The 22,843-nt window shown below is 41.1% G+C and overlaps 1 protein-coding gene across 3 annotated transcripts in view; it reads left to right on the forward strand.

The window, feature by feature from the left end:
• The window catches only part of LOC140565583 (intermembrane lipid transfer protein VPS13B-like), a 215,532-nt gene that overhangs the window by 50,554 nt on the left and 142,135 nt on the right, over positions 1-22,843 (forward strand). For all 3 annotated transcript variants that reach the window (XM_072691586.1, XM_072691577.1, XM_072691596.1), the window contains exons 18-19: positions 14,363-14,497; positions 15,213-15,392. In XM_072691586.1, the coding sequence (XP_072547687.1) occupies positions 14,363-14,497; positions 15,213-15,392 (315 nt within the window). The remainder of the gene's footprint in view (positions 1-14,362; positions 14,498-15,212; positions 15,393-22,843) is intronic.

Raw genomic sequence — 22,843 nt, forward strand, 5'->3', positions numbered from 1 at the left:
GACCAGTCACTATTAAGGAACTTGAAAAAAACAATCATCTGTGGTTACAGGCACAACATTTTATTTGCAGCATTTCATTTGATCGTGAGACAGCCAAAAAGTCAAGTTAAGCTCTTAAGAGAGGGCAATACAGATGAAGAGGATGAAAAAAAGAAGAGAGATCACTATGTAACTTCCTCAGTTGATCACATTAATTAAGATAAATATTTTTATATCTAAAGTTTTTAAATGGTATGTTTTAGATTTGCAAATACTGCATTATCTAATTAAACCTGCAGAAATGTACATACATTTCAAGAACAGAAATCTGAATAGAGGATAAAGTTCAAAAATCTTGTTTCATTTTGTTGATTAATTATAAACATGAGGACTTACAAACATTTTATACATTTAGATTCTCTTTTCTTTCATGATTGGTTTCTGATACAAAGGAAATTGTCATATTTGAATTTGCTGACATTGTGAAGGACAGAGAGCGCTTACAACGGTTACAATGCTGGATGTTGTGTTGTTATACTAATTCTTCCTGAATGTAGGAGACATCTACAGACACAAGCAAACAGTACAAAAACACCTACATTTGTAATTTGGACATTTCCTTTCCAGTAGTCTGAAAGTAGGCCAATTATGGAAGCAAGAAAAGACCAATATGGAATCCCAAAATATCCAAATATACCAGTGCATGGTGAAACATTATTTTATGCCTGCAATCTCCCCTTAAGCTCTTACTAATTGGTGTTGGTATGTTCATTTATAGCTATTGAACACACACATTTGTTGCTCCATTATTCAGTAATGACCCTCCTCTTGTCTCTTCACTGTAGAAAATACACTTGCCCCAAATCAGTCATATGATTTTATTTTTAATGGCAAAGGCACATTTAGCCTTTCATTCTGCAGCTGTTTTACACCCAAGCGAGCTACCCGTATTTATGTAGCCTGCTCTGAGTTAGCCTGTTGGTTGGGCAACAGTAACTCGGGCAGAAATAGAAACAGGTCAGCTCTTAAAGGCACTTTCACTGCTATGTAAAGTTTTATAGAGCACTTTTTTCAGCCCCGTGTTGCTGCTGCTCGTCACAGCTCTAGAGTGGTGCCAGCGGTCGCTAATTACTACCAGATCTAGTGAAGAGACATAAACAGGCCGTGCTCAATGCTAGCTTAGCCCACACGGAGCCCTCATGCAGCCCTCTCTCATGCAGGCCTCATTTTTCTCCCGAAACCTCAGTCAGCCTCCTTTCATTGCATAGCAAATCATCCCGCTGCAGTTTTACATTCCAAATTCTCCATTAACCCTAATGGGCAACTAATGAAGCAAAGAGAGATTGCTACTTATGAAACAGTAAGTAATGTTGCTTTTGCCTGTAGCAGACGGTCCTCTGGAGAGCAGTGGATTTTCCAGCTCATTAGGATCATGTTATTGTGCATTCTGTCACCACGTGCCCGCCCCACGTCTACCTTTCTGCCACTGTGTAGCCGCCAAATTATTAAAGTCTTCTCCCGTGGAGTGAGGTCAGATATTCCTCCAGCTCTGCCTCCTCAGCTTGGATGTGGTTTGGAGAGCAATAATGAGAAATGCTTACACATCTGGGCTGAAGTCCTGCAGGTTGAGAAGAAAACAGGTTACGTGAAGATTGGAGTGATGTATAATATATGCTATGTATAATAATAAATAGTGTATAATATAGGCTGTATGTAAAACGCTGTTCAAAATGCTGTGTAGGGCTCAAGGATATGGACATACATTTAGATATTTAATAATGTTTTTGGAAATTCAAATCAAATCAAATCAAATCAAATCAAATTTTATTTGTCACATACATAGTCATACACAGTATAACTTGCAGTGAAATGCTTTTTTGACAGTCTGCCCACATCAAGCTATACAATAAAAATCTACATTTAAACTTAACTAAACCTTAACTTAATGAAGTAAAGTGCAAAAGTGCAAAAGAAAAATAAAATAAAAATGAAGAAAATAAAAATAGAATAAGTTACATTTAAGTTAAAGAATAGAATATAAAAATGAAAATATAGAAATATAAGCAAAAAAAAGTACAGAATACAAATATACAAATATATATACAGAGATGAAATTGCAGTGACAAGAGAATCTCTATGTTATGATTACAATAATGAACAAGTACAAACGATAGATCTGTTTAAATAGACACTAAATGCATTTATTTAGTATTTTCCTTTTATGGCGGTCTTGTGAATAATTTGATGAGCTCTGCTCTGACCTGGCTGGTTATGGCACTGCAATGGCTCACAGGAGACAAGTATCATCATATACCATAGCATAGCTTTGTTTTAGCACTACAACAAGAACATTGTGTTCATTATTTTTTATTATTGGCACATGGTGCTGCTATCCTGGCCTGTGTTAATTGGTCAACCAGGGCTGACTTTTAGCCTCGTAGGAGTGTCCATTCGCTTCCCTGGTCTTCTCTTTGTGACGTTTCGAGTTCAAACTCACCTTCTGTGGACACTGGCACAGGCAAAGCCGTTCATCACAAGGCCTGGTTTGTGAAGCAACCTGTATTCACATAATTCACTGATAATTCACTGACTAAAAAGTGACTATAAAAATAAAATAAGCCTAAGACTAAGACTTATGTAACAGTTTGGGGGTTTTGGAGTTTTTCCTGTTTTATAGCTCTTTTTTGAAGAGTCTGATTGTCACATGCGAGAGCAGGGTCAAGGCTTGTGCTTTATTCTTCTTTCCAACTTTCTTTACTTGTTCATTGCAGAAACTCTACATTCTACCTTACACACAAGCCATACTTGTCTATATGTTGGCCTTTCCTAGCCCAAACGCAGTCTCAACAATGTACACTTAGCCCACTGTAGGCATATAGATACCTGCTTCACTTCTGAGACCTTGCTGCCACCCAAGTCTAAAGCTGGTGTGGAGTGACTGCTAGGGCTGAGCAGCTGTAGGCTGATGAGAGTGTTGTGGGAATGCTGCCCTATTGGGCCTCTCACACACACTCATTTGTGCAGGCTGCTGTAAAGAGCTTCCACTGAAGTGCTTCCAAAGCTCCTGTGCCACCACTGGCAATGCTGCAGGCCTCGATCCATCCGGCAGACCTCCATGGAAGAGAGAACCTTCACGTGGAGCTTAAACTCTTCCAGCTTTCCCTCCTCCACTATTTCTGTCTCAGGTCTGGAGGTGTTTCATATCGCGGTACGGCTGATAACACAGTCGTTCTTCTGGACTTTTCCTGCCCTATCTAGGGAGGGATGATTTCATACTTTCCGTTAGGAAGAGAGATAAATAATAGGGGTACAGGTTCGCTTAGAAGCAATATATGTATTTGGACAGTATGTTTGGGGCAAATGGGAAGTGGAAACTGGAAATACTCATTGTGTATTGCTGAGCAACATGGTAAGATAGTAAGGAGCAGGACTCCCTATACTGGGTTTTGAATTTTCCCCATTACAATTTGAAATAAGTTGATGATGGTTCTTTTCCCCTGCTGTAGACAGTAATTTAAGGCTTGATAATTTGAGGCTCAGTCCTCTGAGGTCTCTGGGTATTTGTTGCATGAGAGGGAAGAGTTCAGCAGTAGTTGGTCTGTGGCGGCTACTTAGAGGCGAAACATCCAAACTTCTCCACAGTATGGCAGCCGCAGAATTCTTCGGTTTCTGATGGTTATCATACACCATTCTGAGGTTTACCTCAGCTCACTGAACTAGTTTCTGAGCCCTCGGACAGCCTCCAGTTCTAAGGGACTGAAGAAAAATCTATATCTTTTCCTGTTTTGGAACTTTTTCCTTCAGGAATTTGATTGTTTTTGTTATGATTTGCTTAGTTTCACTTCTCATCAAGCCTCTAGTAGGTTGAACCGCTCAGCTGTACCCATACCCACCTTTTTCTCCTCTCGTTTAATCACTTTCCTGTTAGTGGAAGTTGGTACGTCGCAGACCAGCCTGGTGACGGACACTGCCACACGCTGCCTGATGGCCTTGTACACACACCTCACTACAAGACTACAAGTCAGACCTGACAGTGACATGGTTCTACTAGGGGCCCTTCTCCGCTGATAGCTTTATTGCTTCAATGGTGTATTGGTTTTTGATTCATTCATGCAGATCTCTGCGAGCAGAGCCAGATTCATTTAATTGTAGCAGATGTATTTATATCTGCTCATAAAGTGCTGCCTAAAGACACTGCTGCAGGCACAGATGGTGAAGGCCTCCTCCACATAAAGCAAGGAAATGTGTGTGAGGGAGTTGCTCTTCTCTCACTGGGTGTCCTGGGTTCTACGTAATTAAGCGGCGATGTCTTCAGTGGCTGTCCGTGACACGACTTTAAACTGCCGAGATCCTCCAGCAATAAAAAGCTGCAGACAACTCATTAGAAAAGATGTATGTGCTGCTGTCTGCTCCTTTCAAACTGTGCCAGCAGTAAAATTCCTCATTGATTGGTTTTGCCCTCTAATTTGCCTGTGAGGGAACATCTGACTTAAAGCGTAGCAGACACGCTGCAGCACTGTGCAGACCAGCTCACTGGACAGCTTCCGACAACTCTCCCAGGGCAGGGTGCCCTCCAAGAGGGCATGCTGGAAGACTGGGTGCACTGCTGAACTGCCTTGTTTTATGGTCCTTACGAACATTGGTTGGTTATGCATTACAGACTTAACCGACTTTCTTGTGTGTGTGTGTGCATGTGTGTGTAGGTCATTCCAGATTTGGTAACTCCCTTACACTGGACGCGTGAAGCCTGTCTCCCATTTGCTGTTTGAAATCCAGATACAGTTGCTAGGAATTAAGTGAACCCTTTGGAATTACCAAGATTTCTGCAGTGATTACTATTAAAATGTGCTCTGGTCGTATCTAGGTTACAACTATGCAATAAGACAGATGCAATACAACTAAACAGTTGTGCTACCCATGTCTTTTATTTAGCACGTTCAGTAGACATCACAGTCACAGTGCAGTGTTAATGACTTCGAAGTGAGTGAATTGGCAAAGGTGATATAGGGAAGCAGATGAGGGTGGGTTGCCCATTAAATAAAGACACACACAGCCTGGTTACTGACAAATCTCTTCCTCTCCAGAAGAGTGGTTGGTGTGAACCATGTCTTTTGAAGATTTGTTATCGAGGCGAATGAAGCTGGCAAAGGCTACACAAGCAGTGCTAAAGACTTTTTTCCAGCTGTTTTAAAAACACTGTTGCTACTCCTCCTAGGAACATTGTAGATAAAATGGACAAGGAAGATTTTTTTCATAGTTCCTCCTCGACAGGAAATCTCCTTTAGTGGAGGTGTTTGCTGTGAAGGGGGAGGGGAGGGTCTACAGTTTACTAAGTTCAAGGGTTCACTTAATTTTTCTAGCGTGCACTGTGGACGTTTAATTAATGAAATTAATGAAATTTCAATTTTATTGAAATGGATCAATAAAAGGCATGAACAATGCAACAGATTGTTTTATTAGTTTGGTAAGATTGTCTGTAATTCTGACCAAGTTTTATTAGTAATCCAGTCAGAAATCCAAGTAATTCCAAAGTGTTCCCTTACTTACCCTTTGTTGTAACTGTACATTGCTCCTGTAGGTCCATGGAATTAGTAGAATTCTTTAGCCCTGAAGCCCTGACTTCTACATCATAGTGCTGTAACAAACTGTTTATAGTGGTTATGTGGACAGATGAGTGAATAGGTGGGAGGTGAGAAATCTGTAGTGGCTATACACTCATGCACAAAAAAAGAAGGGAAAAAAAAGGTTTCTGCTGATCATGATGTCTGTCAGAGGGGGCCGTTTCAGACGAGGCGGTTTGATATACGAGCTGTGACATATTTTTAGCATGACGGCTGTGTGACCAGCAGAGTGGGAGCGTGTCTATGAAGGAGGTAGTGACCCTCTATCCAGATGGCATTCTAATGCAGCGAGTGTGTGTGTGTGTGAGTGGCCTCTAAGTGGTTAAAGAACACCTCAGACCACTCTGCCTGTCCAGATCTTTATTAAACACACCTTTGGCTCATAATTGGATTTTAATCTCTGCCCCTTCTTTTGTTCCAGCAACATACGCTCCAGGCCAAGTTTCATCCAGAGGGATAGGTATAGTTTGGGAGCTAAGGACACAATGCCGTCACTGCATTTCTAGCTGACATGTTGAGAAAGGAATTTGATCATTATTGACAGGATCCTGGCCTTAATTGTTGGTTAGAATGTGGATTTCTAAATAAGTATATGTATCTATCTATCTATATATATCTGTCTATACATATAATGTATATAAGTATTCAGAATTTGACATTCTAACCAAGAACAATTAAGATTTTTTTATAGAACTACACATTCAAGCCAAGAACCATGAAGGAACCTTCATTTTTAAGGCTGTGTGATGAGATATGATGGGGTTAAAGATTAAAGATCATCAGAAGTTTAAGGTTCTATACATATTAAGGAGTTGTCCTAGTACTGTATACCCAAGAACTATAAAGAGCCTTCATTTTTAAAACTGTTAGAGGTCTGGTATTATGGGGTTTAACATCAGAGAACACCAGTTTATGGTAGAGGTTCTAAAACCCAGTAAAAAGTTTACCTTGAGCCAAGAACAATGTAGAAACCTTAAACCTTAATTTTAATTTTAATTTTTTATTTTACTTTCCTTTATTATAAAATCTAAGAAATTTGCTCTGATGGGGTTAAAACTGACTTAAGATGCTCTGTAGTTTTTCTAAGGAGCTAAACTGACCATGTGACCAAGTGCTGTCCAAATGTTTGTCTGTACCTGAGCACAAGGTGAGCTGCTAGCTGTACCACATTAATTTTTTTTCTAATGCTACATTTAAAGATGTGTGTGGTAGATGTTTGCAGAACCACTACAGTGATGGAGAAGGTAGATTTACATGACCTTACCTGTTCCGCACAATCTGCTTGTTCCTCTGAAGATCTCCTGCAGCGTCCGCCACTTCATTGTAGCTTCTGAAAATCATTCATCACTGGTCTGGAACCATTTTTTTTGGGACTTGAGTCAGTTCTAAGAGAAAGACCTATCTGCCATTAGGTTTTCCCATTAGACCTTTCCTTCTGCCATATGCTTCCATACGGACCCTGGAAGGCTTTGGACCTAAGCATAGCTGTCACTGCTGACATGAGAACTTTAATGGAACACCAGTGGTGTGTGTGTTTTGCGCGTGTGTGTCTCTCCTCACTGGTAGGCCTTTGATGAGTTGCTGCTCTGGGTTGGCTGGAATGTCCCTCTGTCTGTCTACCAGATTGACGTGTGGGCAGAATGGCAAAGAAACAAAAAAAGAGGGTGCATGATTCGAATGTAACCTTCTGAAACTTGAGGATTTGCAGCCAGCAGCATGAAGGGGGGAGGAGGAGGAGGAGGAGGAATTCTGAGCTCAACCCCTCAGTCTTCATAGCCTGTAAAGAGAGCATGATTGAGTTTTAAACTGATCCAGACACACACACACTCACTCTAACACACACACCATGCTACTTGCCCCGGCTAGTGAGAGAAGGGAGAGTGATGAGAAGCAGAAGTGTTTCTTGCTGCTCTGGGTCCATGCCTCTGCATATGCAGAACAGAGTACAGGACTTTGTTCCTTCTGATGGTGGTACTGGACCGACCCCACCCGTGGTGCGTTGAGTGTGACGGTCGACATCACTCCATCATGGTGGATCAGTGCTGTCATCCATCAGCAGGACCTTCTGTTCCTTACTGCTTTGTCCTTCTTTCAACATGCATGAGATACAGTAATGGAATAAAAGGAGGAGAGTCTGGTCAATGTGCTGGGTTTTTAACATTTATGAGTGTCTAGTGGTGTATCATCGCTGTCGCTCAAAAACCTTGTATCTCCAAAATGGTGACTTTATACGAGAAGGAACTCTTTGTTAAAAAGTACATGTAAAAAGATTTTATTCCAAATAGCTTTGGATCTTTTCTAATGATCCAATTTTGTCGATTTAAACCACTCATTTAAATGACACTATAAGGACAAAAGTATTGGGACACCTGCTTAATAATTGTTTCTTCTGATCACGGATGTTTAAAAAAAAAAAAAAAAAAAAAAAAAAATTGTAACCTTGCTTTTGTTGGAGTAACTGTTTCTACTCTCCAGGAAAGACTCTCTACTAGATTTTGGATTTATGGAATGGCATTGCTCAAAGATCCCTACGTAGCATCTTTATTTTTAAGAGTGTGGTGGAGGAGACGGGAGCAAGCATTTATTTTGTCTGCGTGTTTGCACACTGCCCAAGTTGTTTATCATCCCTTTTTTTCTTCTCTCTCTTTGGTTGCTGTAGTTGTATCAGCATGAGAGTTGTAATTAGTGCTAATTTAGTAGTAGGTTGACTTGAAGTAGAATTATGTGCGAATTGGTATTTTTTGCTCCTACAGTTGGGAAGTGTAATTTAGCTTACACCAACTTGCTGTAAATGCAAATCATGCTGTGAACTGTGAACAAAAACAGTATTAGACGCGAATGAACTGTGTTGACCGACAAGTTATGAGTTAAATAACACAAATAATAATTTTTTTTCTTCATTTGATTCCACTGACGCAGAGAAAAACCTGATTGGCAAACTGGCAAACCACCTTACAGAAACCGTTTTATGGCCAATCTAACCAAGATATGTCACACTTTATGTCCCAGGTTAGCATTATTAGTGGTTGTTACCAGTTAACAATGCATTATATGGTATTTTTGTGCATCCAAACACCATGGAAACACGTCCACAGAGAGAAATTAGACAAAAGTTAGAAGTAATTTGTGTATGACTAATATAATGATGAACAAATAAAATAATGTCTTTCTTTAATTTCTGTTGATGTATAGTGCAACCATCTTGGATATTGAACTCTCCTGACTGGTGGGGGGTTTCAGTTGAAATTTCATACTTGGAACTCTGAAACTGAAATTTAGCTAGTCAAAATGACTAGTACATCGGGAAATGGGCTAGCTCAGCATCTGTCTTACATCCATTTTGCTCTTTGAGCTCTCACTAACATACAAAATTTACTCATGTCCAGTCTTTCTCTCTGCTTCCTCTTACTGTGTCTTCTTTAGTCCTTTCACAGACTCTATGCAGTGCACAGTTATGTTCACCTGAAATGCAGTCTACATACACACATTCTTAAACACACACTCTTGCATATACTTTCTCACCACCACCATAGTCTCATATTAACTCCCCACCCAGGCAGTGTGATAATGGCCTGAGTTGGTGCCTCCGCTGCTCCGTGTGCAGCTGCTGCTGGTAGATGCTGCTGCTGCTGCTGCTGCTGGGGTGTGTGTGAGTGAGTGTGAGTGTGAGAGAGAGAGAGAATTTGTGTGTGCTGCTTGTGTATGTGTGCCAATGGAATATGTGCACTGTTAATTACTCTTCTGTTTGCCATCTCCTCAAGGTTTTGTCAAGTTTTGTAATATCAACTTTTATGGCATTACTGTGATTGGAACAATACAGAGGATTGTGATTGTCATTTAAAATGACATCCTCGTGTCCTTGTTATGGATGCATGGATGCAAAACAATTCACAACTATTTGTCTAGTTATCTGATTTCTGTTATGTTGTCATTTATTTTTTCAATTTTTTCTGCCAGATGTTTGCCATGTGATTTATTCTGAATTTTTCTGGAATTTGACACAGTTCCAGATTGTTTGATTCAGGCTTGTTACAGCTTTTTGATTGGGCGTACAGTATTTTGGAAGAGACAGATTTATGTGGCTTTTTGTTCTCATAGGAATGAGTGGGGTGCAAATGTTTGTGTGACCATTCTTAAGTCACAAGGATACAAGTAAGACTCTAGTAACACCCAATTAACCACATGGGTTACCATAGCAACCACACAACAACACCTAAGCAACCACCTGAAATACCATAACAACCATAGAAACCACCTGGAATACCATGGCAACTGCCTAGTAACACACTATCAACCACTAAGCAATACGGAAGCAATCACCTAGCAACACCACTTAGCAACACCATCACCACCTGAAAAACCATAACAACCACCTTGCAACACTGTAGCTCCCTCCTGGGATACCATGTCAACCACTTTGCAACACCATAGCAACCTTATACCAACAGTGCAGCAGCCACATTGCCAAACCATAACAGCTGCTGAACACCACCATACCAGCCACCTGGGATGTCATAGCAACCATATACCAACTAGCCAAAACTGTTTTACCCCATTGACCACGTAATAGCCTAGCAAATGCCTGGAAATGCAAAAAATGAGCAGTCAAAAGGCAAAGTGTGCAGTAAAGGAGCATAGGGCTTCATATGCCATTATTCCAAGTAAGGGAAAGTGGCAGTAACGTTCCTTTCAAGTGCACAGATGTCCCCCACACATGTACACACACACACATACGCAGACACATGTGGTGGCGTGTAGAAAGCCTTCTGCTGTGGTCTTCTCTTTCTCTCCCCATAAGTACTAGTTCTCATGACTTGACTGTGTGTGTGAGCGAGAGAGTGGGAGAGAGAGAAAGAGAGAGAGAGAGATGGCAGAGGCAGCTGTTGGGGTTTACCCTTTGGGTGTTTGATGGGGTGTCTGACCTCTTCGACCCCAAGCTGTGTGTTTATGCACCTCTGCACCTGCCCCGGATGATCGCACACATGCAAACACATGCACACACACTTCCTCAGTGGCGCGCACACTGCTTGCCCTGCTCAGACCCCATCCAGTCTCCAGGAACTGTAGAATGTAATGAAATGAAATTCTTTCCGTGGTCTCGCAGTGTCCTGCCTGCCAGCCGTGGGGCATTGGGGCATTTACCACCACCCCAACTCCAGACCACTAAACAGAACACTGAGTAATGCTCCGTTAATCCGTCCTGCTCAGTTACAGCTTCAGTGCAGGATCTGTGGACACAGACACTCTCTCTCTCTTTTTCTCTCCCCCGCTCCCTCTCTGTCGCAATACTAATATATCTGCATTTGTTTATGATTGCGGATTACAAAGCAACTATGTTCTGGTCTGATTTATATTCTTCTATTTTGTTTTTATTCCTGATTTTCTGCCCATTTTGCCATGGCAAATGCCTAGCAACCACTTAGCAACACTATAACAACCACCTAGCAACCCCCAAACGACTTCATTGCAACCACCTAGCAATACTATATCACCCAACCACTTACCAACACCATCTGGGATACCTTAGCAACCACTTAGTAACACCATAACTATACCATAGCAACCACCTAGCAATGTCTTAGCCACACAATAGCAACCACCTATCAACACAATAGTAACCACCTGGTATTCTATAACAATCACATAGCAAAAACAGTTTTACCTTAGTAACCACATAGCAACAGATTAGCAACTGCCTGGAAGTGGGAATCATTTAAGCTGTGCAACCATTCAGAGTTTTTAGACAAATAGCTGAAGCAGCAGTCTAGAGCAGGTCACTTCAGGAGAATGTGAAGTGAGTTTAGTCTTAAGTGTGTAAGGGGTGCATGGATGTTGTCCCCATAGTCATTTTTGTTCTTGTTTCGGAGTATACTGTGCAGGTTTGTCAGCATAGTATTGGAGATTGGGATGTCATTGGTCACTGTTGGAATCCTTAATCAAACATTCACAAACCAAACATTCAAACATTTTCAGTCCATTACAGTCCATTAGGCCTGTGTTTGCTTTGCTTAAAGACAAGCGTGTGTCTGTGAGTAAGCGAGGGAGGGAGGGGGGAGAGATTAAGAGATTGGTAGGATTTGTACATAAATAAATAAAGCTAGTAGCTAATTTGTTTTAAACACAGTCCCATTCAACATGTTCAGAAAAGAAGATGCACAGCATAACCTTGCATGCCTTATTCTGTGTTTGAAACTAACGCAGATAGGTTCTACCATATGTTACCAGTTTCTAGAAGCATAATTATTAAACACATTATTGAATAAAATGTACTTACTTATATTAGACATGCTAATGGGAAGTTCTCTAAATCCTGTGGGTGACTTGCCTTAAAACAAACTAGAGCAGAATTTCACATTGCAGTGTAGTTTCTGTAGATGCATCTGACATCCAAGCCCACACCCACTCCAACAATAGTAATCTTTATGCAGTAGTAAATAAATCCTATTCATGTTTGCCAGGAAAAAAACAGCTAAAAGAAAAAGCCCTAATAAATGCTAATGGAAATGTAATTGAACAATGATTAACTAACACAGGAAGCAATTACACAGTCATATCAGAATATAATGACCACCCCTGGTTTGGAATGAACTTGGCCCACTATACTTACCATATAGGTGTACTTTGTAGTTTGATAATTACATACTGTAGTACATCTGTTTCTCTGCATACTTTGTTAACCCCCTTTCACCCTGTTTGCCAATGATTAGAACGCCACAGGACCACCGCAGAGCAGATGTTGTTAGACACCCCTACCTAGTTGGTCCACCTTGTAAATGTAAAATCAGAGAAAACATCTAATCTGTATCTGCGCAGTTAGTGTTGGACATCCTTTAGTCTTTCCCCAGTGCCTATTTAATGGGTTAAAAATAGTTTAGCTGTTTGGTGTGGACCACAGAAATGGACCACATAGACCACAGAAAGCTAAGGAGAGTGTTTTCTCAGGAGATTAGAATGGACATTATAGACAAACATGTTAAAGTTAAAGGCTATAAGATCATCTCCAAGCAGCTTGATGGTCCTGTAACTACAGTTGCACATGTTTGAAATTTAGGCTATACGGGACTGTAGAAAACCTTGTTGGACGTGGCCGCAAGAGGGGAATCAGTGACAAATGGAAGGATAATACGAATGGTAAAAAATACCAAAGAGGCCAGAATGAGATTAGAGATGATGAGGTCAAGGTACATCAGTGCCGAATTGCACCATCGGAAGATGACAGAGGAGGAAGCCACTGTTGAAAGCAAATCATAAAAAAGCAATACTTGAATTTGCCCCAATGCATATTGACAAGCTGCAAAGCTGGGAGAATATCCTTTGGTTAGGTGCAACAAAAACTGCATTTTTTTTGTTGATTTTATGTCTCATCAGCTCTATGTTCACAGATTCAAAAATGAAAAGAACATTGTATCTGCTGTGAACAGAGGAGGCTTGGTTATGTTTTGGGGCTGCTTTGCTGCATCTGGCACAGGGTGTCTTGAATCTGTACAAGGTAATAAAGGAATAAAATCTCAAGACTGTCAAGCCATTCTGGAGTGAAATGTGGTGCCCAGTGTCAAAAAAGAAAAGCTTGGTCTCCGTTGCAGGTCATGGGTTCTCCAACAGGAAAATGACCCTAAACACACAGCTAAAAGCATCCAAGAATGGCTAAGAGCAAAGCATTGGACTATTCTAAAGTGACCTATGAGCCATGATCTAAATCCTATAGAACATCTGTGGAAGGAACTGAAACATGCTGTCTGGAGAAAGGAGTGGGCCAAAATACCTGTGGAGAGGTGCAGAAGTCTCTTTGAGAGTTACAGAAATTGCTTAATTGCAGATTGTACATCAAAATATTTAGTTAAAGGGGGGGCATCATTGTTGTCCAGGCCAGTTTCATATATTTGTATTTATTTATATTTATACAATACAGATATTTATTTGAGATATTTCTAGAACTGGACGTACTTGCAGATCAATACATGTGAGAATGACTTGAAGATGGATATTCTGTCTGTGTGAGTGTGTGTGTTATGTGGGCGAATTTATGTGAAGTCCTGCACCCTGTGGTACTGGTCCTGCTGTGTGTGAGTACTTTATAGAGTCTTCAGTCTGTACAGTCTTTCTGCTGGCCTTCATCCTATGAGCCTCACACAGACAGGAAACTGCAGAAATAAGAGCCTTCCTTTGTACGAACTTGAGTTCACACACAAGCACACACACACACATATACATACTCACACTCTCCATCACACTGCTAATCCCACATATAACTCTCCTCATAGAGTTTCAGGGTAAGCAGATCCCTGTTGCTCTGGACAGGTGTGAAGTCTGATGGTCTGAGCACTTTCTTGATCTCATTCTCTCGCATCTTTGGGAACTTGTTAAAGCAGTGCTCCAGTCAAACAGCTGTAAATGTTTGTTTACTGTGCTTTAAAATATGGACTTGTTTGCAAATAGAAAGGAAATGGTGTGTTGTGAACATGGATTATCAGAAGCCCAAATCAGATATGCGTGTTAATGTGGTGTAGTAATGTGTAGTTTCCTTTTTTTTTTTTTTTTTTTTTTTTTTAAACATAGATTTTCTTTAAGATTAGGTTTGTGTATTGTTTCACAGTTTTATGATTTCAGTGGTTTGCTGGTTATGTGGGTGAAGGTGGAAGCTTTACAGTGCTGCTCCACTATCCTTCAGACTTGGAGGCTGGTTGATCTTAAAAATGAGCTGTTTATATCACTCCTCAGTTCTGATCTGTTTGGATTTAACCATCCCCTGTCTGTGTTCATAGGTGGAAAGACTGCGAGGACTGCCCCTATGTTGGAGGCGTTGGTTCAGAGTGTGGAGCTGAAATTGTGTTGGAAGTCAACAGTGTGGTGTGCAGCAGGAACACTGGGAGCTGCTAAAGTGTGTGCCAGGACACTGGGTGAGTGCAGGGCTTTGATTGCACTCAGCCAAAAGAGTGTAAGTGAGTTTAGGATGTTGGATGATCAAAAACCCACCTCATCCCCAACCCCTAACTCGTCCAAAAAGTGCTGGATGGAGCTCAATCCCGGAGAACACAGTTCCTCAGATCAACGACTGGGAGGTTTTGTACCCCTCTAGCTCATTCCTGGCATTAGGCATGGGGCCAATAGGTTCATGTTGATCTGCTCCAGAGAGTCCTATTCTATTGGCAATAGTTCTCTTCAAGGACTAAACAAGCTGCATGTGTGTGCATCTGTGTCAGCAATAGGTGCACCTTAAAGTAGCTGAATGCACTAATTAGAATAATTCTTATGCAAACTTTGGGCACCTCTGTTCAAATAGTAAGTAGTTTCACACTCTCCACAGAGAACACGTCTACTTGAGCATATTGCTAAACAAACAAACAAATAAATATTCTTATTTTTGCAATATGAAAAATTAGAAAATAAATAGAAGTTGTTCTCTAAAATGTGCTGGAAATTGCAGCATTTATGATTGTTTCCTACAGGGAATTTGTTTGACCCAGGGTGTCCAAAATTTTGCATAAGATTATAAGTACCTTGCTATGTGGCTAAATGTCAAATGTACTTTACAGGCTTGGCAAGTGCCAAAATGTACACCAAAAATAGCCGCATGTGATGTATATTGTCATCAGCGTGTCTGTTCTGCTGCAGGTATGTCAGAGGGGCAGAAGGAGCATCTGGTGGTTCTTCTGCAGGGCCCATCCGACACCCGGGAGCTCTACAGCAGGCAGTGGCTGAGTGAGAGCCGTCGGCCGCAGTCTCTCCTCGCACCGGACCTGCTCACCTTCTCTCTGCAGGTCCCACATCCTGCTGAGGATTGTCGCAACTCCGGTGAGTAGAAGTGCATTTGCATGTGTGCGCGCACACACACACGCTCATTCTTTTTGTATATACGATCACACCCGCACACACAAGGCTGTAATGCGAGATGTTGGTGCAAGTGCAAGAGTCACATTTGTTTGGCCACAGTGGACTTTGTGCAGACCACAGTGTTTGCCAAACATCTGCGCTGATTAACCTCAGCATTGGTCTTTTACTCCTCTCAGATACTTGTGCAGGTTGTTACCTTTGTCTTTCTCAAACGTGAAGGCACCAGAACAGGGCTTAGCTTGCCTCAGCACATGGTCCAGGTTTTAGCCATTAGTGCTGTGGGTGGGACAACTGATGCTTTTTTTGGTTGTATTTGATAGGTCATAAGTAACTGGACCAATCCAAAAAGCTATTGAGCCAGGAGTGTTTGTTGCATCATATTTTCTTCTCAGCTGAATCTTACAGATATGGAAATGGTTATCATCAGCCTAGGCAATAATCGACCAACCTCTCTTGCATTCTTATTTGTTAGGATTTTGCTTCTGCTTCACTCTTCTTCTTTTTTTATGTGTCCAAGCAACCCTGTTGCTATTCAGGATAGTAATAGCATAGCCTGATTGACCTGATCATGGTACTATAGAGAAGCTTAGTTTGGGTCCAGATCTCCTACATGGTATCTCAGGAGATTTCTCCTTCCTTTGATTACTTGTTCCATTCTGCCCAAAAAGCCTAAAAAACATACAGCTGTGGGCTTACATATGTACAGTATATCCACACATGGATTCTGTTCACTGAAGCTTCAAAGATTTCAGCCACTGGAGGGCACTACTAAGGCTCCATGTCTGAAACACATTGACTGTTTGTGATGAATATTCGTAGGTACTGGGCCCTGGGGAGGTTATAAGCAGTCTTAACAGTTTGTTTTGACTGCACACCTGGATTACTAGTGTGGGACACAATAGTAAATGCATTGTTGGGCTTACTTACGCCAGACATCTTGAGCCACGCAGATTGTCGTTTTCGATTATTGCATCTATTTCTTTATTTTGCTTTCTTGCTTTATGCCTTTTTGGCCCGTTTTCTTTTGCACCCTTATTCATATCAGCACACATGTTCAAATACAGTGTATGTTCTTCAGATCTGTGTGTGTGTGTGTATGTGTGTATGTGTGTATGTTTGTGTGTGCTCTTACACATTCCAGAAGCTGGTTTCATCTCTGCTTCAGCATTTAGTCACTGTCAAATCATGTCATAAAACTTTCTCCATTTATCGGTCACGTGTTCCTATGTTCACTGTAGTTTTGTAGTTTGAAAGTGATTTTAACATTTGTTCCCTGCCCACACAGTGCATGTCCGTTTCTGTGAGAGGTCTAACAGGGGTCACAACCTTTCAACTGATATGCCTGAGGTCTTCCTATCACTCGGTCATGAACCCCGCTCCCATGAGTCTAGCGAAAGCGCAGAGTTTGTGATGATGACGTTTGCGAAGAGCTTCAGTGCTTGGCAGGGAGATCAAAAGCATGTAGTCTGTCCCATGTGGCTGTGCTGCCTCTGTGCACTTTGAGCATCGTGTAAGCCAAGATCAGTGAGAGAGACCGAGAGAGGCAGAAGAAAAAGAAAAAAAAACACACACACAGTGCCTTTGCACAAGTACTCAAGCCAATTAAGTCATGTTTTATTTTAAAACGGACCCTCAACAAATAATTAAAAGTGATATTAGTTCTGTTTAAGAAAATATTCTATGACAAACATTACAAAGTGGAATTGTATTCACACAGATCATAAAGTTCATACAGATGGAAGATTACTCTACAAGGACATAATTACCTTATAGTTGGCTTCTGCCATTTGAATAAGTTTACATTGTCTAGATAAAAGCCCCCTTAAATCAGATGTCACAGGAAAGCTGTGAAAATGAAGACCAAAGACCATTCTAAGGAAATTAAGATGACATGCACTAGAGGCTGCAAAATAACCTCAAAGTTTTAGGATAGCCCACATTCGTAAAATTAAAGTACTGCAAATGTTTCTTTGAGAGCAATAAAATAAGCACCTTTGGTTTTATTAAAGAGTTATGTATGTTTTTAAGGTTCTTCACATGGTTGTTTATGGAACCAAACATGTTTTATTGCATCATTCAAAATACCATTTGTGGTACCTGTAGACTCTCTTTACACCTGGTCACTTCAGTTCACTGGTGACTAGTATCTGGGTTGTACCCCGATGAGATTTAAGCCAAATGCCATGTATACACTCTCCAGTTAATCAAGCTAAAATCCAGTCGCTGTGTGGGATGGAATATGAAAATTCACTCATTACGCAGCAGTTATTACTGGTGTTTGGGTTTGTATTTGGAGGAGTATTGGTTGTCGAATGCGTCTTTAAGAGATGGATGTGTTTGCACTGCTATGTGTCTCCAAACACCACCTTAAGTGGTTTGAGCGATCAGATTTGTATCTGTTTTAAATGAGTTTTTATGCTTGCATTTTTATGTGCCTTTGCCTTACCTGGATATAATCCTGATACTTAAGACTGATGACGTGACGGGTGACAATACAGCCAACAATACTTTTGGAGGAGCTCAAGGAGTTCAGTGGCTGAGACCGAAGTAAAGGTGTACCAGTCAAACTGGCCTGTAGGGGTGGGTGTCTAGAACAAAGCCATTACTGAGGGGGAAAAAACACATCAAAGCATGTCTGGGAAGTTTGCAGCTAACATTTTGTGGTCAGATGAGTCAAAATTGGACCTTTTTAAACTAAATTCAGATTGCTAAGTGTGCCATAAATCTTTCCCTGCACATTCCTCCACAAACACCATCTCAAAAGTGAGTTATGGGGATGGCAGCATCATGTTATAAGGGTGTTTTGTGAGGCACACAGATGGTAGGGTATTGCCCAAAAGTTTGAGTCCATGGACCAGAATTTCAAAGGAGTATTTCCAATATCTTGTGGAATCCATGACTTGAGCAATTGAGACTGTTTTATGAGCAGATTGAGGCCCTACCTAATGTTATTGTAGTGTTCCTAATAAATTGCTCTGTGAGTGTATACATGACCATGGTTTGACTTTAACTGCCCATATTTGCAATTGTGTGTACATTTACAGTATACTTACATAAGCCTCTGACTGTATACTGTCTCAGTCTTGGGATAAGGTTCTGAAACTCGTCATACATCATATTGGGAATCCCACATTGGGTTTTAATTTGCAGCTAGGAGTCCATGTACTCAACCTGCCTTGTGTCACAGTCTAGTGTAATGGAGGTGGTGTAATGATGTGGGATAGGTTTTCTTAGTGCATTTTTGGGCCAGTTCTAACCAATTAGTTATTGCTTGATCTTGAAATATTGATGCAGACATGGAGTATTGATGCTGATTGTTGCTTTGACCATCTTCTAATGGGTACTTATGAACCATGTCACAAAACAAGTGCCCTCTCAAACTTCAGTGGCCTTCCCATTCACTTGAGATTGCAGGAAGTGTCGGAACTGTATAACACGATCACATCAACATGGACTACAATCTCAAAGGAGTGTTTCCAACATCTTGTGGAATCCATGACCGTTTTAGGAGCAAGGCCCTACCTAGTATTAGGACTCCTAATATGTTCCAAATAAATTTCTCAGCTAGTGTATACACAACCAGAGCTTGACTTTAACTGCCCATAAGTGTAATTGTGTGTGCATATACTGTACACTTGCATACGACTGTGACTGCATACTGTCTCAGTCTTGGGATGAGGTTCTGAACCTCAGCTCCCTAAGCACTGTTCATTGGGTTTATTCTCTGACAACCGCAGCTGTACATGGGATATTTATGTTTATTACCCAATACTTCAATTGTGCATTATAAAAGCACTTCATGTTTGAGCCAGCCTGTAATATTTCTGAGTATTCCTCACATATTTTATAAACCTTGTAATAATCTTTTTCATAATCTTATGCATAACTCTAGCCATGTCGTTTGCTTGGAGAGGGAGTGTCCCAGAGAAGCCAGATGTCTTTGGAACTCATTTTGTCTCTGTCTCTCGCTCTTTCTCTCTTGCAGTGTCTCTCCCTCTCGCGCTCTCTCTCTCTCTCGCTTTCTCTCTTTCTCCTGAGCACAACCTCAAAGTGCTATTCAAATTGTTAAGTTTAATTACCTTGAAATGACATTTAAATAATTCCCAGACTGCTTCAGTGTTTCTTAACACGTGTTCTAATCTCTCGCTCACAAAGTCTCTTAATGAAAATGGGCTGCCTTTGAATTCTGCCACCTCCATCTGGTTTGGATCTAATTGTTTACCAGTGAATTAAAAAGAAATTCCAATTTACTTAGAAAATGGGAGTTGTGCACTTCCCAAACTCCTGTAGACCCAGACCAATCTGTTTGGCTTTAACGAGCTGGGGGTTGGAACACACTAATAAATTAAACACAATTAAAGGAGCTGGATTTATCACAGAGGGATCCGAGCAGCACATCTTTGAAAAGCCACTTTTTATGGACATCGGGGCAGATGGTAATTTCATACTCAGCGTTAACTCCTTACGATGCGACATATCAGTCTCACAGTTCTTCTGATCACAAGGCTACTTCAGATGGATCCTCAGCATAAGTTTTTTGTGTGTTTTGTTTTTGGCTTCTTTCCTATTGGAGAAGTATTTTGGCTTAAGTTGCGAATGGGACTTTAATATGGTGTCTGCTCATGTGTGATATTTTCTGACATGATGAGTAATAGGGAATTAATGTGATTGATGGATAAAAAGTAGCAGGATCAACCAGTCTCAGATGCAGCTTGCTGTGTTTTTGTTCATTTATGTATTTATTACTGAGCTGTGTACTGTAAAAATATAAATATCTAAAGCAACTTGATAGATAAAAAATAATGATTGAAACTGATTACAGAGTGGTTCTGAGTTAGTCCAACTTAGTTTAGTCACCAGGTCTTCTAAATCATTTAATACTAATCTCAGCTTGATCAACAATACATATTGTGTTGAAAAATCTTAGCAAATGTGCTGCAGTTAAAATACAGGCAATTTATTTTGTTTATTCCCATTTGCTGATTGGGCCTTCCTATTCTAAAACTTTGAAGAAATTGAAGGACTGTGGTGTTGACAGGATTTGAACTAATGATGACTGTATATTAGAGAGATTCAGGTAGGTTCTATAAAAGATGAACATCAGTTGGACATACCATAGTAGGAATATATGTGAACAACATATTGGGTTGCCTAGCACTAGTGTGAACCTAGCATTGGCCTGCTTACACCCGCAGGTGTTCTCTGGGCCGTCCCCGAAGGATGTTGGGGTGTCCTGGGGTGGGCTTTATAATTGTAGGAAAAGAAATAGGGGGAAGGGGAGAACACAAGAGAGCATATGCTTCTCCAGGCTCAGCAGCAACAGCTGCAAGGAAGTGATTTATGCTTTTCTCAGAACTGCTACATTTAATCAAATGTGCGCAGAACGCTGCAAATGTTAAAGATGTCCCACATAAAGCTGCAGTTTGATCTGTTCAGCAGAGCTCAGCCAGAGCTGGGAAGTCTGCAACAGAAAAGCACATTAATCATCATTTAAAGCGATTGAGGAAGATTATGAAAGCAACAAAGGACTAATGCGCAGGGCCTGTAGAACACTGTAACACTAAACATGTTTCACGTCTAAGTTGCTTTTAAAGCGCAGATTATTGGCTCTAGAGGAGGAGGTCTGCATGTTTGAGGGAGCAGGAGAAGAAGAAAGAGTGAAGACAGACTTGAAAAGGACGGGAAGGGAGAGAACAGACTGTTTCAGAGTCCGTGTTCACACTGAATGCTGAGTGCTGCCAAGTGGAGTGTTTTGAGTAAAAGCATCAGCAGCACTTCCTTTGAAATGACAGTTTAATTAAATGTCTCTGGTCTTGTCTACCTGAGTTGGTGCTCCTGGAGTGCTGCGTAGACCAGCACTGGGCCCGTTTGTGCTGGATGACATAGTTGTTTATTTACTCACTCAGCCCCTGGACATCTTCCAGAGTTCAGCTTGGAAAAAAAATAAAGAAAGAGTGGCTGTTTTTGGGCTGTTTGAGAGGTGAGTCATCTTGTACTTTGTAGACGCATGACTGGGCCTTCATGTGTGTGTGTGTGTTGATGTGATTGAGTATATGTATGTACGTATGTGTGCGCCTGCGTATGTATGGGTGCTGAGAGATGGGGAATGGATATGGATATTTGGTCCAGGTGGGGCCGAATAGCAGTCTGAAGACTAATGGGAGCAGGTGGAGCAGGAACTCTGGTCCTCTTTGAAGTGCTACAGGCTGTTGGTGCTCCACACCAGCCCCTTCATCTCCAATGAGACCTCAACAGCCCACACTTTGCTCACTAACCCCCCCCCCCCCCCCCCACCACACACACACAAACCCTGACACCCTAGCCTGAAATCCTATCTCTGCATGTGTGGATGTTGGTGCAGGGTGTGTGGGTGTGTGTGTGTGTGTGTGTGTGTGTGTGTGTGTGTGTGTGTGTGTGTGTGTGTGGGTTGTCAATGAGGGTATGTGTAGCATGGTGTGAAGCTCACATCTCACTTAAAAATTCTCCCAGACATTGTTTCATCCATCAAGCCAGCCTTTAGCTATATAAACATTTGCCCTCTCAAATTGTGAGCTAAACAAGCCAGCTTTGTCTACAGCTAGCTGTCAAATCAAAGGGGCTGTTTGTTTCTTCGTTCTTTTTGTTCGTTATGTTTGGCTCTTGGCGGTGTGAGCGTGTTTAGACACCGCCATTCTGGTTGTAGCTTTGCATGTCTCCATGTCTCAGTACACCTGCCCTACCTTGCTCCCTGCCTTAAATAAGTCCTGTGCACTGGGCAGGAACTAATGTCAGAAGGCATGAAGTCGTCTAAGCTTGCAGATACAGCCAGTCACTGTTAACCTTCATGCACTTATATAAACAACTGTGTGTGGGTGACCTTTTTCTTGGCGTTCAGCCCCGGAGGAATGGAGTGTCATAGCTTTGTAGCATTTTTGGAGGGTTACAGATGTTTTTCCGAACGTCTGATTGACTCTCATTCTTTCTGCTGTAGAAGATAAGAACAACGCTTGGTTCCACCTCCAAGCTTTTCAGCTCATAAGATGGCCCATCTCAGTTTTCTACTTTTACATTTTGGTGGGGTGGGGGCAGTGGTGGCTGCCCGGGTCCGCCAAGTTTCCATGGTGGGACACAACATCCATTTTTTATAAAGGACAAAGATAATTTAATAATTAATTACTGACTAATTCATACTGGATGCTGAATAACTCATACTAGTCTGAATAATCCATAGTGGATCTTATATAACTCATAGCAGCTACTCAAATCTTCACTTGTCTATATATAATTAATAGTGTATACTGACATGACCGGTTTATACTGCATATGAAATAATTCATAGTAGATACTGAATAATAAATTGTAAAAACTGAATACTTTATGGTAGGTACTAAGTAATTCTTAATATATACTGAATAATTAATAGTAGGTTCTTA

The sequence above is a fragment of the Salminus brasiliensis genome, chromosome 1, assembly GCF_030463535.1.
Source record: "Salminus brasiliensis chromosome 1, fSalBra1.hap2, whole genome shotgun sequence".
Classification (NCBI taxonomy): domain Eukaryota; kingdom Metazoa; phylum Chordata; class Actinopteri; order Characiformes; family Bryconidae; genus Salminus; species Salminus brasiliensis.